Source organism: Cibotium barometz, chromosome 2 (genome assembly GCF_041138505.1).
Source record: "Cibotium barometz isolate CiBa-2024 chromosome 2, ASM4113850v1, whole genome shotgun sequence".
Classification (NCBI taxonomy): Eukaryota; Viridiplantae; Streptophyta; class Polypodiopsida; order Cyatheales; family Cibotiaceae; genus Cibotium; species Cibotium barometz.
In genome coordinates, this window is record NC_141047.1 from 36043059 (window position 1) to 36060654 (window position 17596).

General features: G+C 37.2%; 1 protein-coding gene across 1 annotated transcript; it reads left to right on the forward strand.

Moving 5' to 3' along the window:
- Positions 1-520: 520 nt before the first annotated feature.
- On the forward strand, positions 521-7187 carry LOC147640997 (bifunctional pinoresinol-lariciresinol reductase-like). Its single transcript, XM_086817087.1, has 5 exons — positions 521-792; positions 1002-1136; positions 1654-1894; positions 5987-6190; positions 6777-7187. Exons 1-5 carry the CDS (start codon positions 598-600, stop codon positions 6932-6934), a joined length of 933 nt encoding a protein of 310 aa, XP_086673213.1. The 5' UTR covers positions 521-597; the 3' UTR covers positions 6935-7187.
- The last annotated feature ends 10409 nt before the right edge of the window (positions 7188-17596 follow it).

Genomic DNA, 17596 nt, shown 5'->3' on the forward strand with positions numbered 1-17596 from the left:
ATTTGCTACCCTATGTAGTTAGTAGATGTTGTATTCCCACTAACATTCAATTCACAACAAAGTCACTATGTAAGGTAAACAAATGGCATTGCCAAATAATTCTTGGTACTCTTAATAGCCGTAGGGTACATATGGAAGGTAGTTGTAGGGCATTGCCAAATAATTCCTAGTACTTTTGATATCATAGGGCAGATATGGAAGGTAGTAGAAGGGCATTGCAATATAATTACTAGTTATACTTTGATATGATAGGGTACATATGGGAGGTAGCCGTAGGACATTGCCAAATAATTACTCCTTCTACTTGTACTTTTGATATCATAACCCGCAATAGCATGCTTAGGTTCATGGTGTGTATTTTGTAAGCATGCTCAAATTGTCAATTTGGTAAGCTGGCTATTGGGTTTGTTAAAAGGTTTATTGTGGTTGGCAATTTGCCTTTCTACCTACCTTGAATTGATAGGGGAATGGGCTATCCTTTTGTATGGTGATGGTGGTATATAGACAAGTGCTAGGTAGTGGAATCCTTGTGTTTGTTTTGTGTGCGTGTGTGTGTGTGAGAGAGAGAGAGAGAGAGAGAGAAAAGGAGATCAAAAGATGATGAAGCCAGGCAGGACTAGAGCACGCGTGTTGGTGGTGGGCGCTAGTGGATACATGGGCAAGCACATTGCTCGTGCAAGCTTGGAATTTGGGCACCCGACCTTTCTTCTTGTCCGCCCAGATGTAGCATTTGATGTGCACAAGGCCCAACACTTCATGTCTCTCAAGCGATCCGGCGCTAGCCTCTTAAAGGTAATAGATCAAGCATGAGATACAATAAACAACATTTCTTTCATTTAGTTGTAAAAATCATTTCCAAATGCCCAAAAAGATCATAGATTTTTTTTACAGTAAACAACACCTAAAATCTTTGTAGCACGGTGCGTGATCTGTATGCTTAGCTGTGATTAAGCTAGAGAAAAGCAGCATTATCTCTACTAATGATATTTTTTCAAAAGCAGGGCTCCATAGAGGACTTCAGTAGCCTGGTAGCTGCAGTTAAACAAGTGGACGTAGTAATATCAGCCATGGCTGAGGAGAAGCTACTAGATCAACTCAAGCTAATTGATGCTATGAAAGAAGCAGGAAACGTGGAGGTAACAAAGAGTGCCCATTGTAGCGTGCTAATTACTGCATGCCCATTGCAGCGTGGTAACTGCTCGAGAGAGAGAGAGAGAGAGAGAGAGAGAGAGAGAGAGAGTGTATATTTGTTATCTTTAATGGCCTGTTCAGGTTTTATGGTAACCCTAATCATATTTTGCCGCCCTAGTTGATGCGAGTCAAGCAGCGTGCTGACTGCTCGACGAGTAATAGGGCATATTTGTTATCTTTAATTATGGCCTGTACAGGTTTAATAGTAACCCTAATCATATTTTGCTGCCCTAGTTGATGCGAGTCAAGTAGCGTGTTAATTACTGCATGTCCATTGTAGCGTGCTGACTGCTCGACGAGTAATATCGTATATTTGTTATCTTTAATGGCCTGTAAAGGTTTAATGGTAACCCTAATCATATTTTCCTGCGCTTCGAATCAATGATTGCAAGTAAGTATAGTTGATCAAGTCAACTGATAAGCGATGATCTGGTGGCTGATTAGTGTTTTAATGGGCTGTAGAGGTTCTTGCCCTCCGAGTATGGCATGGATCCAGACCGCCATGTGGACTGCCCCTCGCCAACGGGTGACATCTTTGCTGCCAAGAGACAGGTTAGGCGGGCTATCGAGGAGGCAGGCATCCCATACACCTACGTTTCTGCCAACTGCTTGGCCGGTTACTTCTTGGCTGGCCTTGCCCAATACGGCCGATTCTTGCCGCCCACCGATCGTGTCGACATCTATGGCGACGGCAATAAAAAAGGTCACTTAATCTCACCTTACAGCTCCTTATAAGAATAAGGTCTCCTAGGGCCATAGCGTACACTTTCACCTAGAAAAGGATTCTCTCTCTCTCTCTCTCTCTCTCTCTCTCTCTCACACACACACACACACATTTTCACCTTGTCTAATGCCATCATTAAGCCCTTAAGGTTATTAGAAATGTTAACCGTGTCAGTTTAATGCCATCATTCAACCCTTAAGATTATTACAAATGTTAACCATGTCAGCTCACTCTCTCTCTCTCTCTCTCTTCATATTTTATGAATTATCATTGTACTAACCCAGTGTTCATGAAAAATCGAGGTCTAGTATCGAGCAAATGACAAAGTTTGGGAATTGACCTTAAAAAATAAAAACAATACCCTTTCTTGAATTGCAAATTTTAGGAGTATAAGATTTGTTGACTAGCACAAAAACAAATAAACATTATTAAAATCTTATATATATACATATATACATATATACATATATACATATATATATATATATATATATATATATATATATATACATATATATATATACATATGTATATATATATATATATATACACCTAGATAAATCCAGGAACATGCCCAAATTCACCTTTTAGGAACGTGCATGTTATATACTCATGGTAGTCAACCCACAAGACTATATAACTATCAACTCCATTATGCATAGTAAGGACTAGATACTATGACATCCCCACTAACGTCATCAGTGCCCAATAGTGGGTGTAGAACTCTGTATCAAGATATGCTTTCACACACACACTCCACACACACACAAACACACACACACACACATAAGAGCATATATTCATACAAAGCCCTTCATACTAAGTTTCTGTCAAACCTCCGGAGATGCAAGGCAGACTTAGCCATAATGAAGCCTAGCACTAAGGGAAGTAGCAAATAGAAACAATTAGTACAGTAAATAAGTAGTTGATAGGGCAAATGCACCGCTAAAGATAGAAAGAATAAGCACGATATCAATTGGCCGCAACTCGGACGAAAACTTCACAATGTGAAATCTGCATGTTCGCTAATTAATACGGTTGAATTATATACCTAGATGAATCAACCTTTTAGGAATGTACATGTTATATACTTATGGTAGTCAACCCACAAGACTATATAACTATCAACTCCATTATGCATAGTAAGGACTAGATACTACGACATCCCCACTAACGTCATCAAAATGTTTTTAGAATTTATATATAATAATCACAAATTTTTATACTATGATAAAAATAATAGTATATGTATGTATTTGTGATTCTAAGTCTTAAGATGTAATTATAGAGGCTATCTAGGGTGTCCACTTGGCATCTGCCAAGTCACCTAGTCAACATTGCAGTGTATAGTAGTGCCTAATGCCCAGGCTGCACGTAATCAATTGTCCTCATGTGACTATAGTGGTAGAAATAAGGCAATCAATTGTCCTCATGTGACTATAGTGGTAGAAATAAGGCAATCAATAGTACTTGTATGACTATGTTTTTTTTTAAGTAGTAGCAATTAGAGAATCTAGGGTGATGTAATCTCTAGTACTTAAGTAGTAAGGAGTGTTTTGGCTGTTGCTTTTTATAGATCTATTGTTTGTCTTGGTCCGTTACTCAAGAATATATTATATTACAAATAATGAGTTTTCTATGTAGCAACAAGTGTTTTGGATCACCTTTCTTTTTAAAGCTAACGTTGATATGTCTTTCTTTGTTATAGTATGTATATGGCCTTTTTTGACAATTCACTACCTAGCTCCTTTTTTGCAGCCTTCATCTTGTACGTATTGTCTATATTTTCTCTTCAATATACCTACTTCATTCCACAATAATTCATTTTACATTTTCTCTTGAATGTTTAAATTTATATATAAAAAGGTGTTCTGAAGCATAGTTTTAGATTTGAATGTTTTAATTTCTTATTATGTGGAAAAAAAATTGAAATTTTTAATTTTAATCATGAAAATGAAATCTTCTATGTAGAAGGTTTTTGTATTTGTTGTAAAAAATGTTTTTTCGTGAACTTGTGAATTAATGCTTCTATTTTTTTCTCCACACTGTAATGCTAACTAGGTGATTTGGTAATTACCAAGTCACCTAGTGTGCAATAGTGACAATATATTAATCACTATATCTTATAATAGTTAATGCTCCTATTTTCTACAAAATAGCATCGTACTAACCACTATAATATCTTATGATGATTAATATAGTTTTACGTAATAAGGCCTAAACACCACAATATCACAAGATAATCAATGTACTAAGTCCTAACCACCACTAACATTGCATTTATAATTATGATAGTGTCATGTGACAATTTAATTCTCAATATTGCTAGCTATTTATGAAGGAAACTTCAACAAAAATACGATATTGTCCACCCTCTTTACATCTTTGTGCACCCCCTACCAAATCATTGTGCCATAACCTCCTTAAAAGTTAGGACCTTAATTAATCACAATTGGACCTAAAATAATATTGTCTGGCATGGTGTGCATTGGTGGCCACCAATGGATAGGCTACAATTGGGCTATGTGTGTGAGCCCAACATAAAAAGGGTACCCTAAAAGTGATCAAGCGTGGTGGGATGAAATGGTCATGGGGAGAAGGTAAGCCTCGGATGTACTAATGTGGAGGGCATGATGAGGAGAACATGGGGTCTTGTGCATGATGTGATTCATGCTTGGTCATCCTCCCCAAAATTTTATAGGTGGCAATGCATGCAAATGATAAGACAAGAAACTCATTTGGCCACCCCAGTAATGGTAAAAGATTGCATGATTGCAAATCGAGGCCGCCTGTACATCGTGTGCATAAGCCATATTGCCCTCATTTATCTCTTAACATTAAGTATTCAAAATTTAACCCTCTCTCATAATCTTCTAAGAACTAACATTGAACTAAACAGAGATGTATCCTATGATGGCAAATGCAATATTGCTAGCAACAAGGACTCATGAACATACTCTACATTATCCATCCTCCCACCTATTTTAAATAAAGCTTCTTCTTTTGATTATTTAAATCCTTAGACTAAATATGCCTTGAGATCATATCTTACTTTCTCTATATTTTATCTTGAAGCCAAGGAACATAAACCCATTAAAGTCAAGCCATGGACATTTCTTAGTCTTAGACTTTAAATTGTAGTGTTCTCAAAGTTAGCTTGGAAACTATGCACCAAAATATAGGGTTTTGGACTACTAGATACCAAACCAAATAAGCCCCCCAAACAAGTTATCAATCAACATCGTTCTAGTTTATAAATAAAAGCATTTTTCAACTTCATAAAATTAGAGCTTTTTTGATATCAAATTCAACCATTAAAAATTGTGTGTTCTAATGCAATCAGCTACATGCATGCTAACGAGGGAGAAGCATTACCTCAATATGATTTTTTTAAAATATTAATTTAAAGTATAATTATAATATTAGTTTGATCTTTTTTAATATTAACCTAAGGTAAAACTTAATATTAATTGAAATACTACTTCAGGGTAAATGTTAATTTACCCTGAAGTATTAATTTAAAATATTAATTTAAAGTATAATTATAATATTAGTTTGATCTTTTTTAATATTAACCTAAGGTAAAACTTAATATTAATTGAAATACTACTTCAGGGTAAATGTTAATTTAAGCTTACAATGTATTATTATAAAAATTTAATGTAATATTAACCTAAGGTAAAACTTAATATTAATTGAAATAATACTTCAAGCTAAATGTTAATTTAAGCATACAATGTACTATTATAAAAATTTACACTTCATGAACAAACCTAATTAAAGGTATCCTACAAACATTTTATTTAATGTTACAAGGAATAATTTTGATATTTATTACTTTTACTTTTTTTTTCTCTTCGAGAGTAGTTGATACTATTGCATAAACTTGTATATTTGTCAATCAACTCAGATGCCTTGTAGTTTGCATATAACAATTAATCGAAGTAGTTTTGATACTATTGCATGTTCTTTTATTTATCAATCAGCTCGCATTCCATATAGCAATTAATCAAAGTGCATGTGGATTATTTGAATGTTGAGATTTTTGTCTTTCCCTCCAATGAAGCGCAGTGATTTGGGTGAGAGAGGAGGATGTTGCAATTTATACAATCAAAACAATTGAAGACCCTCGTGCAATCAATAAAACTATATATATTCGTCCACCAGCAAACATCCTCTCTCAAAATGAGGTGGTGGCCATTTGGGAAGAGGAACATGGGAGGGTTCTTGAAAAGACCCACATCCCTGTGGATGCATGGCTTGTGGAGATGAAAGGTTAGTATGATATTGTCAAGTTCTTTGCTTTGCAACAATTGATTTATTATGAAAGGTTAGCAAAATATCCTTAAGTTTTTGTTTTACATTAGTTGATATATTTCACCATAGCCCTTCCAAGTAAATAAGCATTCAATTTTAGTTGCATACAAGATCCAAGTTCAACATTTTAAGTGAGTGATTAATGTTATGGTGGTGGAGCTTGAAGCTCTATTACCCACAACTATGCGAGCCCCCCATCCCCCCAACTCCACCAACAAGGGGTGGGTTAAAAAGCGGGTGTGAGTTAAAATCATCACCATACTATAAAAAAGTGAGTGTTTAATGCTTGTAGCATTAAATTTATGAAAAAGTTAATAGAATTGGTAAGCAAAACAAAGAAACATAAATCACCCTTGATATAATCTTAAATTTGGCAAGATGAAGGGAAATACAAAATGCATTTATTTAAGTGAATATGGTGTGTGTTATTAATTATAATTTAAGGGAAAAGATGGTTGTTAGCTAAGCTTTCATTCTAAACTAAGAATCCTTCATTGATGTCTATCCCTTCATTAATATCTTTATTGTTATTATTACATTACAGATTCTTCACACAAGTTAGTCATGGGTTTCTTTCACCTCATTTTCTATGATGGAAAGACTTATGACTTTGACATTGGAGCCAACGTTGGAGAAGCTTCACAACTTTACCCAGAAATCAACTATGAGACAGTGAAATCATACCTTCACAATTTTATTTAAGTTGATTAAAAAGGATGGGGTCATAAGAGGTACCTCATTTCAAGCAATGCATTCTATATATAAGAAAATATAATTTATCCTTGAAGAAACTCTATGCTATTGTATCAAGGTTCATACCTCAAAACTTGTAAGCAATATTATTTTTATTAAGCATTGCATTAATCATTTTCAACCTAGATTGAAGAGAAAAGAAACATTTTCTTATCACTTGTAAGCAGTATTATTTTTATCAAGCATTACATTAATCCTTTTCAACCTTGATTAAAGAGGAAATTGTAATTGTGAAGAAATATTTTCTTCACATAATAATCTTATTATAAATTAATCTTGAATTTATCGAGTAGGAATTGTATTCTCCTATAAACTTGAGAAGACATTTGGAACCTATCTTATGAGTAACCAAAGTTTTAGGTTTTCCTAAACTATGTCCAAGGCTCTAGTTCTTACCTCACGGTGGTAGAGAACCATTGGAATGTTACTTTTCAAATGACCGTGCTTTATTATGTTCATTTTTCTAACTTCACCTTCACCTCTTTGGGTAGAGAACCATTGAAATGTTACTTTTCAAATAACCTGTTTTGTTGCATTCATTTGTCTCACTTTACCTTGACCTCCTTTTTTTTTTCCCGAGAGAGAAGTATCTATATATTGTTATGTAATGAAAGAAAATTTATTATTATGTTTTGATTATATATATATATATATATATATGTATGTATGTATGTATGTATGTGTATATATATACATATATGTATATTTATGTGTGTGTGCGTGTGTGTATACACACACACATATATGTGTGTATGTGTGTGTGTATACATATATACACATACATATGTGTATGTGTACTCATATATGTGTGTATGTGTGTATGTGTACTCATATATGTGTGTATGTGTGTGTGTATACATATATACACATACGTATATGTATGTGTCACACACACACACACACACACACACACACACGTGTGCATGCGCATATATATTGTAAAATACCTCCTACCCATGCAAAGAGAAAGTATTAAAATAAAAGAAAATTGGCCCAAAAATAATAAATGTGTATTGTTGGAAGAAGGAAAATTGTGTACACATGGGGAAATTTCCCAAAGATAAGTAAAAGCCCTTGAGAAATTAAAATGTAGGCAAGAAAGTTGAAATTTTATAAGGTTCACATGCCCATAAAATTTATAAATTTAAAGGTGCACTTTTGCATGTGTGTGTGTGTGTGTGTGTGTACCCCTGTGTGAAAGCACTTAGATCCCAAAAGAATTTGAAAAATATGAGTTCGTAATTAAATATAGAATGTGGGGTTTACCCTATGACCAAAAGCATCGGTAGAAATATTATTAGCACATTGGGGACAATAAATTAAATAGTCTTAGTATAAGTGTGTGTACCCTTTGAAAAATAATTTGAAATAATCTAAGGTTCTAAGGTTTGGGTGAAAACCATGGTTTGAGGAAACCAAGTGGAATTGAGGAGGTGGTAAGTGTAAAATGGTAAGTGGTAATATGCACATGTTATTTGGCAACTGGTTTTGGTTAGGTTGGAAGGTGGAAAATAATAGGGTGGTTGCAAGATAAAGTGCACCACTTTTGACAATTGGGCACCCTAAAGGTAGCCTGAAAACAGGCATCTTCACAACTTAAAAGTCTAATCTCTTGTGGTTATGTTTGGAATTTAGTGGCATGGTGTTTGGGAAACATTATACATATAGTGGATATTCAAACGACACCCCGTGATTGGAAATCCAATTTATTTTAGTGATTGTTTCATTGCACGAAAGTTTTGGCATTTGCATTTTCCAACTTTCTTTACTGTAGTATATGTCACATAAAATGCTTAATACTTTGCATCCCAAGTCCAATGATCATCCCAATTCGTTACATGAAAAGAACACATCGCATAGAGCTTAACTTGATTTATTGGGAAGTTTTTAGGTATTTAACTATTTTTTATAAATATTTTTTCTCTGCTTTATATTGTAAATCAACATGTGATTTTCTATTCAAGATCTTGGCAAATGTGAAGCTCATCATTGAAGATCCAACAATGAGAAGTTAGTCTAGAATGTGGCCATATTGTCAAATTGCAATTTTAATGGTTCAATTTCTTTCGATCTTTTGGTAGATAATTCACTCAGTCTCTTAGTTTAATAATTTAATTGTATAAATTTAATACAACACTAATTGTTCTTGAATTTCTTATGGATCAAAGTACTTGTCTCATGAGATGAATTTAACCAAAAAAAAAATTAGAGTGAATTTGAGTAAGGAAAGCCCATTTTTCAACCATCTTAATCAAATTTTCATTGTTTGTCCGCCAAAAGTCTAAAACAAAGGATGCCTGATTAGGCTTGGTGTTTCGCTAAACCTAGAGAGTAGGCCATTTGTCAAGCAATTGAGCTATGGTAACATAGTTTTACTCCTACATGTGCATGCCACATCATATGGAGGAGAGTCCACATAAGCATCTTGCCATCTTATCATGCCTTGTCATCATGCCACCTCAACTTAGTCATTAACGTTGACTCCCTAAAGCCTACATGGCATGCAACATCACATGCATACATGGCATTTCCATGTAATCAAGAATGTCCATGTCATATTGCCACCTCAGCACAATCAACTTGGTTGAAATTTTGTGCCTACATGGCATGGCACATCATCCTCACATTGAGCATGAAGAATGCCCACATGGACAATCCATGTCAGTAGCATTTTGCCACATGGCAAAACACCTATGAACTCACCATTATATTTCTTGATTTAATTAATATGAAAAAATAAAAAATCATTATTAAAATATTTTTTAAATCAAAAAATTTAAAATAAAATTATGTAATATGATTTTAAGGATCTCCTAAAAAATTAAAAAAATAAATATAATTTTTTATCAAATAAATATTACTTAATCAAATAAAATATATTATTAAAAATAAAAAATATATATTTTTTAATCAAGTGAATATTATGATATAATTAAATAAACTCTTACTATTTAAAAATATTTTTGGGAGAAAACTTGAAATATGTATTATAAAGGAGTTTAAATAAATTCTAATATTATTTAGCAATTGAATAAATTTTATGTATTATACAAATAAATTTTATTTATTAAATAAAAAAAATATTATTACTTAAAATAATTCATTCATTTATCATTTATAAAAATTATACTTATCTTTTAATAATTTTTAGTATTTTATAAAACAATATCATTATCCATAAAAAAAGATTAGATAAATTGAAAGAAATCCAAGTTTTATCTATAATCTAATTTAACCAATAAAATCCTAACTACCTTGGTATATATAGCCCAATTTTTTTTAGTCTCTCTCATTCTTAGAGCTTCACCAAATTTGGAGATAGCTCCATTCCAAGCGTATATTAATCTTGTTCTAGAATTCTCTTAATCTTAATTATCTTTAATTTTATGCTTAATCTCTTTTTTCCTACATCTTAGCATGGGTTCACAAAGTCGTAGGAGTAGAAAAATTAATAGGCAACAGGATCCCCCAATCCACCTTATTCATGTGATGAGTAGCAAGCAAGGGTTCGCATGGAAGATAGGAGAAGAAGAGATCGTGAGCACAAAGCAAGGGCTCGAGCATTGCAATGCACGGCGGCTCGATTGATGAGGCATCATCTCCTCCCCCCACCTATTCTCCATCTCTTCCCCGTGACCCCACTCCACCTCCTTCTCCTCCTCATTCTCACACAATTCTTTCTCCACACTATTTTGAGCCCTTTGCCACTCCTCCCTTACACCTTGCCCATGAGGTTGTCACTCCACCCTCAGGCGCCACCCATGAGGTGGACACTCCTATCTTTGGTGCCTCTCCACCTTTTGGCATGCCCTCTGAGTTTGGCACTTCTCTCTTGGGTGTTGCCCACCATGAGCTAGCCACTCCTCCATTGGGCACCTCTCCATCTTTAGGTGCACCATCCAAACTTGCCACTCCTTTGTCGGGTGCCTCCCATGAGCTTTCCACTCCTCTACCCAGTGCCTCTCCACCTTCGGGCGCGACCCACGAGTTTGCCTCACCTCTCTTGGGTGACACCTACGAGCTCTGCCCTCCTCCATCTAGTGTGGCCCATGACCTTGTTGTTGTGGTGCACATGCCCTTCCTACTATCGGCACTCCTCACTTCGGCGATGCTGATGACATTGTCGACCATGTGCTTACCGCTCCACCCTCCTCTAGTGTTGCTCATGAGGCATCTTATCATGGGAAATCCCTTTCCAGGTCTGGTGCACGCAACCGTGCTAATGATATCTTTGACAAGTACTTTGTTGACCTCAATGTGGCATCATAGTCTAGTGGGCTAGATGCACTGCTATGGCACTCGTGCATGGCACAATGTACCATTGCATCCGAGATTTTCAACCCACATTCGAGGAGAGCTGGTGAGAATGTGCTACTGAGCTTGAGGCAATCCTATAGCACAATTAAGCATAAGATGCATCCAAATGGATTAGCTACAAGGCGTGTCCTTAGAGCGTTTGTTTCCAACAGTGTCCTACTAGGTATGCATCATGCCACTTCTCGCACACTTTAGATTCATCACACTTCATGCAAGGTTTGTGAGGAGGAGACAGAACTTGGACAGTGGGATTGAGGGTGGTCTATGGGCTAGTAGTGGTCATGCACCTAGATGCAGTTGTTTATTGGACCCTGAGATGAGGGCGATGATAGAGAGGTTTTGGGAGGAGCATTATCGTGCATTACCAAAGTACAAGAAGGCATTGCAACATAGGGTTTGTCATGGGGAGTACATAGTGCATGGGGCTGGCTTTCTTGAGATGACATAGATAGAGTTTTACTTTGCGTTCAAGTCTACACATCCTGACATCACCATCAGTCTCGGCATTCATTTGGGATTACAAGCCTTGGTTTATGCACTACTGGAGGTAGCATGACATGTGTCTCTATAGGTACCACGTTGGATTTCAGCTTTAGTATGATGTCTTTTATGGCTTGTCTAGCCATCGACGGGTGGTGCCTTATAGCCCAAGGGATTTTATTCACTCGCTATTATGCTCCGGGTAGAGGATGTCGTCTATCATCGGATGGCTTGTGTCATGGGGACTTGTACCTTATGTGGTAGCTTAGCCATGCTTCACTTGTGCGCGAGGAGGATTCCTTGGTGGCCGAGGTGGTGATATGGCGACAATATGAGTATGTGACACATGGATAGTCAAGGAGATTACAACTAGTTGTCGATGTCCGGTCGAGACCCGGCACTTCAGTGGTTCCAAACCACCTAGTTGGCTCCGGAGGAGATGGGACTAATGCCACTGTGCCGAACACGATAAGCCAATGCTAGCGCGTTGCACCACCGATCTGCCTATCCTAAGGGAGTTAGTAGAGATAGTGAAGAGGTTAGTTCTTCCTACATCTGATGAGATTCCTAACGTGGCACCTAATTTTGTTTCCAAATGGGAGCCACGTCTAGACAGGAATGACATTGAACCTCGATTCCACGAGGAGACATATCCAAACAGAAAGCACTAACACAAATTAGGAATCAAATAGACTTATACAGTACAAAGAATGGAGAATCACACCAACAATCATTGTATATCAGAGTGAAGACTTAGCCCACAGTTGAGACTCCCTACTCCCTTCTCCCCCTTATCATGGATAGTTCCTCTTTTTCCTCTTACATCTACCCGGTACTATCCATTGGCAAGATTCAATCACAAGGTTGTTACAAGAAAGTTGTTTCTCAATAGATATACAAGGCGGCAAAACTGACGGCAAGGCTAGGGCCAGTCGACGTTGGACGACCCCGTTGGATGACCCCCAACACCTAGCGATCATGGTGGATGCTGCGCCAACCAAAGCGAAGCCCAGATGGTTCCTTAATATTGCTCTCTAAACCGCGTCAATCCTTTAAAAATTAAAAATTTTCATTTTCGAAATCCGGGTCTGAACCTAAGGTCTATTCCAGCCCCCTTCCTCCAGTCCTTCCTCCATGGCAAGGCCCCCAGAGATGAACTTTATTGACTTGTCTCGGGAATACCTGAGCTCATAAGCCCTCTTCCTACTACTCACCCCTGCATGCGTGAGCCCTGTCCTTTCATCCACCCGTCGGAACTGTACATCAATGGGTGGGCTTGGCATAGGGGTAATTCTTCCTGGCCCTTTCCATCACTTTAATCGCCATCCCTACTACAAAGGCGTGCAGCTTAGTTTGCTCTAGGAGGATAGCTACGTTCTCAAACACTGTCTGCTCAGGCTCTTCCCCATTGACTCCCATTCCACCCATATGGTGGTTTTCCTATTGATTCTGATCTGGCATGTGCCCTTCCTTCTTCTTCCAGGTGACTCCGTTGGTGAGGGGGTTGGTGAGGGGCACTAGCAGTTCTGCCATATGCATGGGTTGTTGCCTCATCACCCAAATCCTCATGTCATAAGATTCCTTCGCTTCCTTGCACACTGCTCGAGATCCAATTGAGGGGCTTTTTCCTGGGCACTGATTTTGCCTCCTGGGAGCTCCTTTGCCCTTGTTTTTTTGGCTATGACACGTCTAATTGGGTCATGAATCTAGAAATCTCCTCCCAGTTAGACGGTTGTACCGCTCCTGCCTACTTGGCAATGTGAATGAAACTCTTCATATGTGTCACGTGTGAGGGTTTTTTTCCTCCATCGAGTTATACTCTTTTGTGTTCTTTTTCTGGAGCCTATGCTACAGCTCTTCTTTTGCCCTTTTCTCCCTTTTTTCCCACTTTTGGAATTCTTGAATCATTTGATCTTTGTTTTGTATCTCAGCAAAGTGGGCCTGATCAATCTCTCACATAGGTGGCAAAAATCATTTTGGCATTTGAAATATATCTTTGTATTCTTCCAAACAACTTTGCCATTCCTTCATGTGTGACCTTGCTTTCATCCAATATCATCCTCCTTGCAAAGTTGTAATACATATACCATGCTTAACTTCTTGAGATTCCTTTTGAATTGAGTACAATTGATAAGGTTCAACTTTGGTGTATGGTTTCCCCACAAAGTGACACCTCTTCCATTATGCATAAACTCCATGTAGCCACGTTGCAAGTTCATGGTTATGCATCCAAGATAACCAATCACACCCCAAGATTATATCAATGGGACCAATGTCAAGCATTAATAAATCCACTTTGCAAATGTAATCATGTGAGAGAACTAAGGCCATATCATGGCATACCATTTTGCAATCCATTTCAGCCCCATTTGCCACTTGTTCCCTTTATACAAGCTTGTCAAACACACAGGTTGTAATTTGAGATTGCATATGGATTTTGTGTTCACAAAGCTACATGTACTTCCACTATCCCACCAACATATGAGACACTCTTCCATTGATGTATTCCTTAATCCTCAAAGTGTTTGCTCCTTTTCATCATGACGTGGCATACAAATCATGGGACAATGTACATAAGGTTGGTTTCATACAAGTATCCTCCAAAGTACACATAGGTAAGCCATCATCATATTACTTGTGAACAATGTTTAGTGCCACCCGGGTTGAAAGGAAATTCACCATCATGCTCATAATCATGGTTACTCTCCTCAAAGTCTTGGCAATCATCGAAGATCTCAGCCTCTTTCTCAATATCATCATCCAAGACTTCAGAGCACCATATTAAGCTTGATATTCCTTGCTTTACAAACTTTGTGATGCTCCTTATTCCATTTCTCTCCACACTTAAAGAATAAGTCTTTACTCCTCAATTCATTCATGCGATCCTCCCTTATGAACTTTCTCTTGGCACCAGTAGGAGGCTTTCCATCAACACTTGTAGACTTTTGAGGAGCATGAGAAGTATTTCCAAATTTGTAATTTGATTTTCCTCCACTTCCATACACCATTGGGAACTTGGGCACAAAAGAAGTTGGTTTGGCATCCCTCAAATACTTACCATAATTGTTAGGAGCTGAATCATTACAAAAATTCCCTCGATTTAACCATGCATTTGAGTACTTCTCTTCATATATCTCCGCCAAAATCATGGCTTGTTTGAGAGTGGTTGGCCTTTATGCCTTGACATCTACACCGATATTCCTTGAAAGCATTCCATGATTTATCTTCATAGGCTTGAGATTTTAAATGCCTCCACCAAGCTTGTGCATATCTTTCTAAATGCAATGTTGTAAAGTAACTCATAGACTTCTCACTTCTAGGGTCCATTTCAAAGTAGAAGTCCAACTTGTTGAGCCACTCTTCAAAGTCTTCATAGGAAGTATTCTCTCCATTGAACTTTGGTAGCATTATTTTGTCTCTTTAACACTTTTAAACTCATCATGTCTTCTTGCATGCCCATGATAAAAATTCCCTTGCCAATCATCATGCAATTCATCTTGCATGTGCCAATCATCATCATGTAACTCTTACCTTTGCATCCTTGGAGCTCTTCCAACAAAATTGGAAACCAAATGTCAAGTAGAGCCATGTGCCAATCCTCTTCCTCTTGTAGAAGTATGAGAAGCAAGGCCACGAGATGTACTTGGCATATTATGGTGCATATTCCCTTGAGAAGAGGAAACATTCCCCTTGTTGCCAAAATACATGTCATTCCCATCTCTAATGTTGACTCCTTTTGTAGGCCTTGTCATCCCATCACCAAAAGAGAAGTGTTGTTGCATTCCATTGCCATGAGGAATTTTATCCATATGAGATCCTTGCAAAGGTGTACCTTCATGATTATGCATCCGCGCATCTTGATAAGGTGGATGGTTACCACCATCCACCTTATCACCATTCCTTGACTCACTTCTCAACAAATCCACCTGATAAGAAATGGTTACCACCATTCCTTGACTCACTTCTCAACAAATCCATCTCACTTTTGAAAGTGTTAATAAGTTGATTTTGTGAGTTGATGATTTGGTCTTGAAGTTTGGATTGATTATCATTGAAATTATCCAACATTTCTCTCATCATGTACATCATCTCATACATGTCATTGGAGATAGGTGGTACTTCTTTGGTTTTAGAATGTTTTGCCCTTGCATTAGTCACCATGTTTGCATACATAACCTCCTCACAAGTATTCTTGCCTTTGCCTCACACACCAACTCATGTATCGGCATTTTCTCAACCTGTGCATTATCCCCAATGTCAAATGAACCATCAAGGGATTCCACAAGTGCCCCTTGATTAGGTTCCAACATTTTTTAAGTCTTATCCACAATCTTGCGTGGGCTTCCCCCATTAGCATAGCTACAACTTTTGGATTGAATGGATGAAAGGTCAAACGAATTGGAATTGAGTTCTCAAGGGCTCTATGGATAGCTAATGATGTGTAGTAACATAATATGCAAAAACAAAAAGATTTCAAATGAGGCAAATACTCTCTGTTTTTTTAGGGTTTATGAAGTACTAGTGAAAATGGAAAGTTAACTATAAGATGAACAAAACTCGACCGATTTTGATGATCTTTAGCTTGTTGGAACTATCTTAGCATGTACTATCATCCTCCCAAAGAGTTTGACCAAAATCAAAGTTGAAGTCAATTTTGTTTTTGACTTTTGTCAAAAAGTCAACTATGTCACTTTGCCCTAGCAAATGAAATAAGAATCAGAGAGTTAAGGGCTTGATTGGAAGGTCTAATGAAGTAATAACAAGATATGTAAAGGCCCATGTGACACAATTTAGGGTTTATTAGGGTTTGATGATTTTTGGAAAACCCTAATTTCACTCCCTAAACGATGTCAAAATCAAGATCTTTTAAGCTTGGCACAAAGTACTTATGGAGTATTACAAGAGGGTTTAATTCCCTAGGCAAGACCTAAAAACCCCTATGACTGAATTTAGGGTTTAGTTTGCAAGTATGCAGGGAAATTTTTATAAATTTTGGCATGACCTTTGGGCAATTGCTACCGAAAATCAATCCAAAATGTGACCACAAATGATGCCCAATCATAGGAAATATGCAAATACCAAAAATTGTAATCTTTTTCCCCTTTTCTTATGCCATTGCTTTGCTCCAAATGTAATTACCAAAAGAAGATGATTGTCGATGCCACTTTGCGTGTGCCATTGCTTTTCTCTAAATGCAATTATCCACAAGATGATTGTCGATGCCACTTTACTTGTGCCATTGCTTTTCTTCAAATTAAATTACCCACTTTGCTTATGCCATTGCTTTTCTCCAAATGAAATTACCCACAAGATGATTGCCGGTGTAGTGCGTTGAAGCTTGCCCCGATGTCCCGACCAAGCTTTTCCAACCCCTTTACCCAAGTTTAGAATCCAAGGGCAAAGGTTTGGGCCAAGTCCTCACGTACCACTTTACCACGACACTCACGGGATGGTGAGTTCAAGCCATGCTCCCCCGATTTCTGCTCCACATACCGGGGTACCCTTATACATCACTAGTACCTAGAAATGAGAGTGTAGTACAATTATGATGTGGAGAGTGATTGGAACTTAGATAGATAGTGAGATCACTTACAATTATTTTTTAGCATGAGTCATACTTATCATTTCATCATTGCAAAAGAATTTACTCATGCTTTATATTCTTCTTCACATCCCATCACATATAACAACACAAAGGAAAAACCAACAAGCACCAAGTGATGATGGACAATGCCAATTGCAACCTTGAATCACACCAAGAATATGTCACATATGCCCATAGCATCATCCAAAAAGAAATCAACCATCAACATG